Here is a 12076-nt window from a genome sequence, read left to right as displayed (position 1 = left end):
AATGCGTATTTTATATTTCAATGTGTATTCTATACTAATAGTTGATTTTAGTATACAACAAGATTCTTAAAAATATAATCAAATTCTCCCCTTCCTCTCCCTTTGTCCCAGAAGAAAAGATCAAAATATTCTTTTAGAAGAAAATTTATTTGGTAAAGAATAGAATTCAGTGAAGAGCAAAAATTTTTACTAAATTTGTAAAAAAACATATGCATTGCACATGAAAATTTTTTTATGGACTTTCTATTTACAAAAAGAAACAATTTTGAATTTTCACTCTACCAAAACTTAACTCTTCACAGTAGTATTACCTTTTTAGAATAATATTTTCTTTAATTGATATATTGAATATGCTATTATGATTATTTAAATTTAATTCAATAAAATATTGAGAATTAATGGAGAGAAAATATTTGTGAAACAGATGATAAGAGGCGTGAAAGTGAGGCAAGCAGGAGGGACGAAATCGGAGACCAAGAAAGCAGCAGGAAAATCACAGAAAAACCAACATACAGTTGTTAATGGTCCAAACAACAATGCTACTTCGTCTTCACGTGATCAGCCGAAAATGAAAATTTAAAAGAAAAAATTTAATAATAAATGAGAATTAGACAATAAACACTAAGGTTTTTGTTTTTGTCATATTTAATAAAGTTTTTTTTCTTGCAATTGAGATTAGCTCAGTTGGTATCGTTTAGGTGGCTAGAATCTCCTATACTTTGATGCTATTTCAATTTGAGTTTCTATTGTAAAAAAATAAAAATAAAAAAAAGAAAAAAAATAGAAGTTCTCTCTGACTTGAGAGTTTTTTCTCGGTTATGTATGTAGTATTCTGGCAATGGAAAAATGTTTAATAGAATTAGTGATTAACAAAATGTTTTAGGGTAAAATATTATTTTACTTTTAAAGATTGTAGATAAACGTGTTTAAGGATACTGTTTAATATTTTAAATAGAGTGCACAATGTACACTTTTCTTCAGTTTTCGCAAAGTTTTTGTTACACGTTAGTGCATTAAAGGTTGATAAAAAACCTTGGTAAAATTAATTCAAAGACAATGGATATCGTAGGATTTTTGTTAGATAAATCAGTCTATTTATTATTTTAAAAGAGAACTAATTTGTCTTATAGTAATTTTTTTAATTAATTATGATATAATAAAACTGCTAGGCCAATGAGTAATAGTTCAAATGGCATAGTCTTCCTATACTCAATTAAGAGGTTGCGAGTTCGAGTCTCCTATCTTTGGTAAAAAAAAAAAAAAACTGATAAAAATTTATTTGTCCAGCATGTATATTAAAAGTTTGATTAAAAGTAATAGAGACTAAATTTTAAAAAAATCTAGTGAATAAAAACTTATTAATTAAGAGCCAAAGTGTCTGTTATGGAATTATTTAAGAAATAATTTGGATAAATACTCTTTTTGTATAAAAAATATCATGTATATACCAAAAATTAATTTTAATATATATTTTGTATTGAAATATGTATTTTATATAGATAACTAATTTAATAATTAATTTTTGTTGTACATATAGTATGGTTGTTTTTACATTATTCAAAAATAACTATACTTTACTAGTTAATGATTGTGTCATACTTGTCTTTTTTTTCTTCCGAAAATAATGAAATGCGTTGGTGACTATCTTTTTGTTGTGTTGCGGCATGCTCTTTCGATTTACGGATTTGCAGGAATTTCAAGTCCTATTTAGTTGATTTACAATGACAAAGATTTACACTTTCGATTTATGGATATAGAGGGATTTAGGGATGTCAATGGGGCAGGGCGGGGGCGGGGGATGCCTCCCTACTCCCATCCCCGTCCTTAGATTTGCTCCCATCCCCGCTCCATTCCCCGCCGTGGGGGAATATTGCTCCCTATCCCCATTCCCCACGGGGCCCCATTCCCCGCGAGAACTCCATTCCCCATGTACATAATAGTTCTAACTAATTATTAATTTCCATATGAATAGAGCTGCAAGTATCTATCTTATACAAAAACTGCAAGATTTTATACAAAAAGTCTAAATGACACGATGGTGACTTCTTTCGAAATAACGCAATGGTGATGCAACGACGAGCCAAAGGACAAAGTAGTAGACGAGGTGGGAGACGCGGCAACAGAGAGGAGAATGGACACGACGGCAGAGTTACGAAAAGGAACGCCGCAAAAAGAAATTACGACGTGGTAAGGGTGATGGCACGGTGAGGTGTGACGATGCGGTGAGAAGGGTGACGAGGGGGTGCCTGCAGAGAAGTTGGATGAAGTATGGACTGCCTTAGGAATCTCAGAATTGAAGAAGGGTTATGCAAATAAAGATTAGGAGTTTTGAGTTTCTATATATATGTGTGTGAGAGAAATGTCTAAAAAACATATATGAGAAATAAACTATTAAAGATAATTCAAGGAATTCATAAATTTCGGGGAATAATGGGGACGGGGCGGGGATCCCCGCTCGGGTCCCCGCGCCTGCTTCGGGGGAATTTTGTCCCCCATTCCCATCCCCGCTGGGAAAATTCCCCACAATCGGATCTCCATTCGGGGCAGTCCCCGTAGGGATCCCCGCGTCTCGGGAAATTTTGCTATCCCTAGAGGGATTTCAGATTCTACTTAGTTGATTAGGATCCGTTTGGATAGGTTTATAAGTGATTTTTTTAATTTTTAATTTATAAAAAGGTGTAGTATTAATGTTTGATACAATTTTTAAAACAAAATTACAATTTTTTAAAAAGCTATTTTGGTATTTAAGGAAAAGTAAAAAAAATGACTTCTCTCATAATAAAAATTTTTTATTATTTTTTTCTTAAAATAAGTACTTTTAAAACTAAAAAACTAAATACAAAATAATTTATTTATAAACTACTTTTAATATAAATATTTATTATTTAAGTTATTTTTTCAAAAATAACTTAATTAAGTTGTTTATCCAAACTGGACCTTATAACGACAAAGGCTTACAAAACTAAGTCGGACCTTTTGAATTGAATGTTAAGTAGTCTATCAACGGTGCAGAGCGACTTTATTTGTACCCTTTTTTAGTTGGGGGCGAAATGGTGGACCTTAAAAAATAAGTAAATAGCGGTTCTTCTATGTGGGTATGGTCTTGTCCTTTTTTAATATTTTCTCTCATTTTTGAAAAATTATTATTCTTTTTTCAAAAAACTAATAAATCAAAAATTAATTAGTAAGCATTTATCTATGCTCCCAAAAATAGTATCCATTTATAAGCGGATGAAAATGGTAATCTCTATGACATGTTTTGTTTGCATAGAAAATGAAAGCGGCATAGACAATAACATCCTGATACATTATACTTAAAGCTAAGTAACATCATAAATATATGAAAAGGATAATTTTATCGCGAAGAGGTGTTTGTGTGAAGAGAAAGAATAATAGTAAGTATAATTTATTCTAAAATGTTAACAAAAATAAAATAATATATATATTTTTAGAAATTATCTACTTCAACATGAAATTGTATTAAAGTAAAGTCACATTTATGCTTTTGCTACCCTCTTGAAGAATGTTTGTTGCTCAACTTTTCTTCTAGACTGCAAAGTGGTTTTTTCGCAAGTTTTCGACTATTTCATGAACAATGTATTCGAAAGTATTTGTAATCGTACTCTTAAGTTCTGTGAGTTTTGTCTTGGGTTTGAGATATTCTTTTCTGTAAATATCATACTTCTCTGGCTCAGCTTGAATTGGTATCAAGCTAATGCGTTGACTTTCTTCTTATTTGTCCTGTTGAATTTTCTTGATCCAAGGGTTATTTTTGAAGTTGTCAATGGAATTGTGTCTAGCAAACTTCATTACTTGAGTATCCTTGTTTATCTAGAATTGGATACATTCTCTTAAATCTATGAGTACTACCCTTGACATTTGACTCTCCTTTCTAAGATCATGTATCCTTCTGAGTAGACTCGAGAATTTTTTTGATATCACGTGCGACTTGTAGACGTAGTAACGCGATGCGTTAGTTCTTTAAGGCGTGATACGTGTATACGGAAGTTGAAGCGGTAGGTGTACAACGTTACGAGTTGTGGTGTTTTGTTCCTTGCGGACGGGTTTGCGATCGTTGGGCTTATGATCGGATATGGAAATTGTAAAGTGCTTGATGGAGTTGGAAGGTTGAAGCTTTGAGGTTGAGATGAGATTAGTGTGCGGATGTTGAGCACATCGTTGTAACCTCATCCTGTTTTATAACCTTCAATGCCTTGCCTTACTATCACATGTTTGACCCATGTCATCTTTTACATTGAGCCTATCTTTACAATCACACTCCTACCTTTGTATCTTTATGCATACGACCATCCAAGTATTTGGAAACCGTATATATGTTTGTATGTTGAGATATTTTTGCTTCTTCCTTAAATGTGTTCAAGGGTGAACTGTTATAAAATTTCTTTCGTTTTGTATCAATTTTCGAGGACGAAAATTTTTGTAAGGTGTGTAGAATGTAAGACCTAGAACCTTTGAAAAGTTTTATTATGATCAAGTCTCAAATCATATAGTTATTTATAGTCTTAATTTCAGAAATTATTTTATTAAAGATAATTAAGGCAAGTTTTGATCTATTGGATTTGAGACGAGTTATGATTATTATCCACTTTTATAATTATTGGATTATTTTCTATATTTAAATTATAAAGTTGCCAGTTATGAAATAATAGGGATTTTATATGATTTGGACTAAGTAATTAATATTTCAAATATTAATACTGCTATTTTGGAAAATGAAGAAATTAAGTATATTATTTCTAATTATTTGATTTGGACATTTTATTAAAAATAATTGTGATATTGATGAACAAGTAGTATTTCATACATTATTATTGTTGGATTAAAATTTATTTCTAATTACTATACTATCCCTACTTTTATTTGAAATTACAAAATTAACCCTATTACCTTAATTCTTGTTGCCTAAATTACCAAATTACCCCCCTCAGCTAAACCCTAACCAGTTGCCCTCTTCCCCTAACCCAATCAGCAGCTGCAACCTCCTTATCCTGAACACAGACACTCGGCTCACTGAAAGAAAGGAAAAAGGAAAAGAAAGTATGGGAATGAGAGAAAGCAGGGAAGGAAGAGATGCACAGGCTAGCAACGGTGGGCATCGCCATCACCGCCGAGTTGCCAGCCGCCGTCGCCATGGGACACCGAAGGAAGAACGGGCGTGAGAGAGCTCAGCCGCGGGAAAGAGGAGGCGCGGGTCTGACCCGTCACCGTCGCGAGGAGAAGAAGTCACCGTCGCGAGGAGAAGTCGCCGTCGCCATTCCGTGTGGCCGCGCCGTCTTCGCCGTCCTCGGAGATCCACGAGCAGAGGGTGCACGCGCGGGGGTGGAGGACGGCGCTGCTGTCGCCGCCGTTAGAGCCGCCGCCAGCTGCGCCGCCATCGTGCCTTGACTCGCCACCGTCGATCTCGTCGCAGTCCGCTGCTGCCGGAGCTCATGTCACCGCCGTTGAGCACCATGAAGAACAGAGAGCGTGCTCGATGAGAGAAGGGGTGGAGGCTAGGTTTTGTCGTTGTATTGCTACCTCTGCCGTGCCCTGCTGAGGCTTCTAGAGCCGCTGCCATCACTGCTGGAACGGGCTGGAGCTCGCGAAAAGAGAGAGGCTAGGGCTGGCACCGTCTTGCCTGGTAAGAACCCGCAACTGCTACTGCTCTTGCCCTGTTCTGCTTTGTTCTGCTCTCTGTTTAATGGCTGTTCTTGGTGCCTTGCTGTCCGCCAGGGTTGTTACCATCGATTTGGAGTTTGCCATAAAGTGGCTGTTTCACTTTTAGTATTCATCCTTCTGTGGTTGGAGTTGCTGCGAGTTGGGGCCACTGGAAGAGTGTTGCTGTTGCCGGAACCACCACCGGGACTGCAGCTATATGGTTCAGTCACTTCTTCCTATTTGCGCTAAGCGTTTACGTTCCGATAACCCCTTTAGTCGCTGTCCTGTATACATTGAGGTGTTGTGGCATTCATTATTATGAGAGTTAATCTCAATTGTTATATGTCGCGATTAGAGTTGCTGGGGTTGCTACGAAAGTGGCTTGGAGCTAAGGTTTTGGTTGCCGTCAGTTCGGGTTGAGGCGGAAAGGACTCTGTGAGACGTCTGGGTTATAGAATTGCGTTTTGAGGTCGGGGCGCTTTCCAAAAACTATATTCTTATATATTGGAATTATTACATATGGATACTGATGTGAGACAATGTGTATTCGGTGGTTGTAGCAGCCTTATGTATTATTTGATTGTCTCGAGTGATTATGAATGTTTGTTTGGCTGAATTGTCGTATGGTTTTATGAAACGAAATGCTTTTGAAGTTAATTCTTTTAAAGCTTTGAGATCGAGTTTAATCCGTTGGGAATTGATTTGAGTTGAGTTGATTTTCTTGAGAATGTGAAAAAGAGAATACACTCTTGAATTCAGCCTGACTTGCTTTAAATGATCTGGTTTTTGATGAATGATTGTTACTGAGCCGTTTCTTTGAAACTTTAGAAATGAGTTTATTCGGTTGATAATGATTTGATTTTTGAAACGGTTTTCTTGGAATATGGAATTGAGATGACTGTTGGATTTAGCTTGCCTTGAACTGATTTTGGATGTTGGGCTGTTGAAAAGGATTGTGGACTGTTTGTTGGGACCCGAACCGGGTGGCAAAGTCCAAGTTTTAGGGGAGATGCTGCCGAAATTTCTATAAAATCCGAATCTTTATTTGAAATGTTATTTGGGAAATTTTGAGTTTAATGCCTTTCCTATTGACTTCGAGGATTGTAAATTCAGGGCTTCTTTTATTACCTTTACTTAAAACAATTATGAAAGCGATGAAGCTACGCTTTGAAAGAATTATTGAAAAGAGAATCTTGCTTTGAGGCTGTTTTAAAAAGGTAAAACGGGTTTATGTTTTCTCTATTAAATATAAAGATTTTTCCTTGGAGGAGTTTTCGTGATTTTAAAAGGATTTGGATTTCGATTGATGAACCTCATTATTCTGACGTTTTAAATAAGCTTCAGAGTATCCTTTGAACTCTAGTTTGACACAACAAAAAATATTCTCTTAGCAGTTTGAGACGCTCCAGATTTAATTATGAAATTGAAGCTGGTTTTGTTTAAGTAAAGAAAATGGCTTTGAAAAGAGTAATTGATTACATGACTCGGATTGGCTTAGATCCTATTTTATTACTCAAATAAGGAAGCCAAGGTGTTTAATGATTTTAAGTGAATTTGGCAAAATGAGTTATGATATCCTCCCCTAAAGACTTGAGACTCTGCCGAGAAACTTTTATTATAAAAATCTCCTTGTTGGATGGATGATTTTGAATGTTTCAAAATGAATCTTTAACTTGCCATGGTTACGGGAATTGTGGAAAGAGGATGCCGAGAGTGGCATTATTTTTAAAAGGGGAACTTACCTTGAGTAAAAGTGGCTTATGAGCCTAAGATAATTTGAGAAATGAAATCTTTAGAGCCAAGGCTGAAAAGAGTTGAAACTTGATTTCAAAGTGAATGAATTGAGAAAAGTGATTTTATGGCTTGAATTCCAATTTATGAATTTGATGATGTTGAATGGTGGAGGTGCCATTTTGTTATGAGCCGGAATGGCTGTGTATGATATTGATTCTGAACTGAACGAATGTATGATTTGAGATCCTAGGCAGTAGCAAGGGTTGTGGTTCGTCCCACTTGCTCCAGGTTAATGTTTGAGATTTGATAATAATGATGATTGATTTTAAATTGAATGAATATATGTGTTGAGATACCTGGGCAGTAGCAAGGATTGTGGTTCATTCCGCTTGTTCCGGGTCAATGCTTGAGATACCTGGGTAGTAGCAAGGGTGGTGGTTCGTCCCACTTGCTCCAGGTCAGAGACTGTGATGCCTGGGTAGTAGCGGTAGTAGTGGTGATTCCACTCGCTCCAGGTTGAGCTTTTAAACACCCGCCTGGGTAGTAGCCGCAGTAGTAGTTATTCCACTGGCTCTGGGTTGAGCGGGTAGTAGTAATGGAGTTGTAGCTCAAACCTACTTGCTCCGCGATGGGTGTTTCTGTCCATGGTTAGCTACCAGGACGTGTCGGGTTGGCTATATAACCGACAGATGATATCATCAGCCACTAGGGCAGACATGCATCATATGCATTTATGTGACATTGTTTGGGTGTGCATATTGTACGTGGTTTGCCTTTGTGATTAACTGCTAATTGTTCTACTTGCTGTAACTGTTTGTTTGTGCTTGAGCTTCCTATCTGTGTTTGCATCTGGGACTCTGTTGGACTGTGGTGATTGGTTGATAGTTGGATTGTTTGGGCCTAGGGCCGTGGTTTAATTGAGATGGACCGATAGTTGGTTTTCGGTTTTGTGTTTATGGTTTGGAAAAGTATGAAATGCTATATTGGTTTAGCATAGATAAATCTTTTGAAAGGCTTTTGAATCTTGTTTTATATGAACAGTTTCCTTTTTCAGAAAAGGATTTTAGATTTCCTTTTTTTTATTGTAAACCGTTGTTTTTGAAAAGCAGCATAAGAGGGTTATTAATCACTGGTACGGTTTATCTTCACGTATCCTATTACGGTAATTCCCAAAAACCCTCTACTGAGAACCCTTTCGAGGATGATCTTCTCACCCCCCCTACATTTTTCCCCTTTCAGGATATGGGCGCTGAAGTCACGAAGAGTTTATTTAGTTGTTGTTGAGATGCTCTGTCTTGTTTTAGTTATGGTTTATTGAACCCTCGCCATTATCTTGATATATTCTGTAAGAGGGATAGGAATTCTATTGGGTAATGCTTGTAATATTATTTATATATTTATGTATATATATGGATGTACTCTTTATGAGTTGTTGTAAGTTGTATGGTATTTATGGATGTACATTATCGAACGAAAGTATTTTTAGGAGTGGTATTACGGTTTAAAGTTTTAAACAGGCTCATATTTTAGTATTAAATAGTACAAGTGTTGTCGTAATGTCCGAGCTATCAGAGTCGGGCAGCCGGAAGCGTGAGCTTTGGTAGTTAGGGTGTTACATTATGGTATCAGAGTAGTCCTTCCTGTAGAGCTTGAGGAATGGACCGACTATACTTCAGTTTTATACTGAGTGTTTGTCATGTATTAGGTCTTGTCGAATGACGAGAATTAGAGCTTTATGCACATGACGGTCTATTGATTAACGCCGTTAGTCTCAAGTTGCATGATTCCTGATATTATGTTTGGCCGGCTTAATACTAGTGAATTATGTATATGAGAATACTAATGGGTTATCATAGATGATATACGTGTTTTGAGAAAAGCGAATCGCGGATTTTGGGAATGTTAGAAACTATTTCTCGAGGCTATTCCATTGTGTGTCTTGAATTCTGTTCGAGTCGATCTGTTCTTTCATGTCCTAACTTGAAGTTCTTGTTTGCTAATTCTCTTGAAAAGCAGTTTGCGTTTTCGACTCTATTCCTCTATTCATATGCATTTTTGTTTGATCTTAAGTGCCTATGCTTAGTTGAAATCCTTGTTGTATCTACCTTTTCCTGTTTGAGTTCTTCTTGATTCATGTATCCTTTGATATGACTTTGAACTTGTCCTAATGCGCTGTGCATTTTAACTCCGGATTCCGAGTCCATTATTAGAGAAATTGTTGATTCAGATTTTCTCTTACTTGACAGTGATCACAGCCAATTTTGAGATTTTTATAAAAAAAAAATTGTTGTTGACGAGATATACACTTATCTGTATGTGGAACTTTGAAGATTTCTCATACAGTTTAACAACTATTTATTTCTAATACCTCGCCTGTGCTTTTTCTAATTTATGGAACTGCATTTACTTCAAATTACAATTTTACTTTCTAGTAATTTTACTATAGTTCCAATGCACGCCTTTATCTGATTATGCATTTGGGCATTTTTCAAAATTCTGGGAAGAAGGGATTCTTCGCTTTTATTCCGGTTGATTTTTGTTGATAAACTTTACCTTAATTATTTTTTAACTTGAGTTCGGTTTAGCATACTACATTGTTGATGCTATTGTGGTTCTTCTAAAAATGTTGGACTCATGGCTTTCTTCTTATGAGCGGACTAGAGTCTCTTTTAAGCTTTCTATCTCCATGAATGTCATGCTTGACCTTGTTTTTAACTAATCTTTTACCTCTTGTGAACATTATCATTGATCTTGGTTTGTCCTCTCTTGTGAATCTCATTCTTATGTGAGTTAGTTTGATTCGTTTCAAATTAGTGCATCGTTTATCCTCTCATTGTCTTACAAGAGTTTTTAGTCAAAGATTTATCCTTGAGAAATCACTAATGATTAAATTGTCTTTTTCTATGACTTTTGTATTCTTTAGGATCAATTTAAAACCTGTTTGATGTCTCGAGCCTAGTGGATCTTGTTTTAACTATCTTGATTTAAGATCCTTTCTTGTATGGCTTGACTCCTTTTCGAGTACATCCTAATCTTCTTGAATATTATTGTGACATGGTGATTTCAAGTATACTTTTGGAGTCTTGTTTTGAACTTTTTAAAGAAGTTTTGAATTCTCTTTGAAGAAATTCTAAACGGAATTTATTTTCCTGTTGCTTGATTGAAATTTAAAGCATTGTTCAATTTTGACAAAGTTGATTTAAATTTGGCATGCGCTATTTTAAATGAAGTTTTGAAAAGCTTCCTTGTTTAGTGGAAACCAGTTCGTTTGTAACGCACCACTTGTTTCCTTTACCAATTTATAAGCAGACTTTTACCTCGGATTTTCTTTCTAAATAGAGTTTAACTTTCTCTTTCATCCTTACTGTAAATGTTATACATGCTTGTTTGAATATGAAATTTTGAGAATTTTGAACAAGCATTTGATTACTTCCGAGTTTTTATGAACTGCTTTTGGTTAGGTTGTGCACCTAACTATTCTTCTAAAATAGAGAGAAATATTTTAGCTCTTAGCCAAACTTGTGTGCATCTTGTTTTTAAAACTCTACATGATCTACTTCAACATGAAATTGTATTAAAGTAAAGTCACATTTATGCTTTTGCTACCCTCTTGAAGAATGTTTGTTGCTCAACTTTTCTTCTAGACTGCAAAGTGGTTTTTTCGCAAGTTTTCGACTATTTCATGAACAATGTATTCGAAAGTATTTGTAATCGTACTCTTAAGTTCTGTGAGTTTTGTCTTGGGTTTGAGATATTCTTTTCTGTAAATATCATACTTCTCTGGCTCAGCTTGAATTGGTATCAAGCTAATGCGTTGACTTTCTTCTTATTTGTCCTGTTGAATTTTCTTGATCCAAGGGTTATTTTTGAAGTTGTCAATGGAATTGTGTCTATCAAACTTCATTACTTGAGTATCCTTGTTTATCTAGAATTGGATACATTCTCTTAAATCTATGAGTACTACCCTTGACATTTGACTCTCCTTTCTAAGATCCTGTATCCTTCTGAGTAGACTCGAGAATTTTTTTGATATCACGTGCGACTTGTAGACGTAGTAACGCGATGCGTTAGTTCTTTAAGGCGTGATACGTGTATACGGAAGTTGAAGCGGTAGGTGTACAACGTTACGAGTTGTGGTGTTTTGTTCCTTGCGGACGGGTTTGCGATCGTTGGGCTTATGATCGGATATGGAAATTGTAAAGTGCTTGATGGAGTTGGAAGGTTGAAGCTTTGAGGTTGAGATGAGATTAGTGTGCGGATGTTGAGCACATCGTTGTAACCTCATCCTGTTTTATAACCTTCAATGCCTTGCCTTACTATCACATGTTTGACCCATGTCATCTTTTACATTGAGCCTATCTTTACAATCACACTCCTACCTTTGTATCTTTATGCATACGACCATCCAAGTATTTGGAAACCGTATATATGTTTGTATGTTGAGATATTTTTGCTTCTTCCTTAAATGTGTTCAAGGGTGAACTGTTATAAAATTTCTTTCGTTTTGTATCAATTTTCGAGGACGAAAATTTTTGTAAGGTGTGTAGAATGTAAGACCTAGAACCTTTGAAAAGTTTTATTATGATCAAGTCTCAAATCATATAGTTATTTATAGTCTTAATTTCAGAAATTATTTTATTAAAGATAATTAAGGCAAGTTTTGATCTATTGGATTTGAGACGAG

The 12076-nt window shown here is 35.6% G+C and overlaps 1 protein-coding gene and 1 long non-coding RNA gene across 4 annotated transcripts in view; both read left to right on the top strand.

Moving 5' to 3' along the window:
- The window catches only part of LOC107625556 (B3 domain-containing transcription factor ABI3), a 4175-nt gene extending 3314 nt beyond the window's left edge, over positions 1 to 861 (top strand). For all 3 annotated transcript variants that reach the window (XM_021116061.1, XM_016328223.2, XM_016328224.2), the window contains exon 6: positions 425 to 861. In XM_021116061.1, the coding sequence (XP_020971720.1) occupies positions 425 to 580 (156 nt within the window). In that variant the 3' untranslated portion in view covers positions 581 to 861. The remainder of the gene's footprint in view (positions 1 to 424) is intronic.
- Positions 5231 to 5900, top strand: LOC110267879. The gene is made up of 2 exons (XR_002355839.1): positions 5231 to 5641; positions 5734 to 5900. It is a non-coding gene; the product is annotated as an uncharacterized LOC110267879 (long non-coding RNA).

The sequence above is a fragment of the Arachis ipaensis genome, chromosome B02 (assembly GCF_000816755.2).
Source record: "Arachis ipaensis cultivar K30076 chromosome B02, Araip1.1, whole genome shotgun sequence".
Lineage (NCBI taxonomy): Eukaryota > Viridiplantae > Streptophyta > Magnoliopsida > Fabales > Fabaceae > Arachis > Arachis ipaensis.
This window is presented reverse-complemented; position numbering and strand designations above follow the sequence as displayed.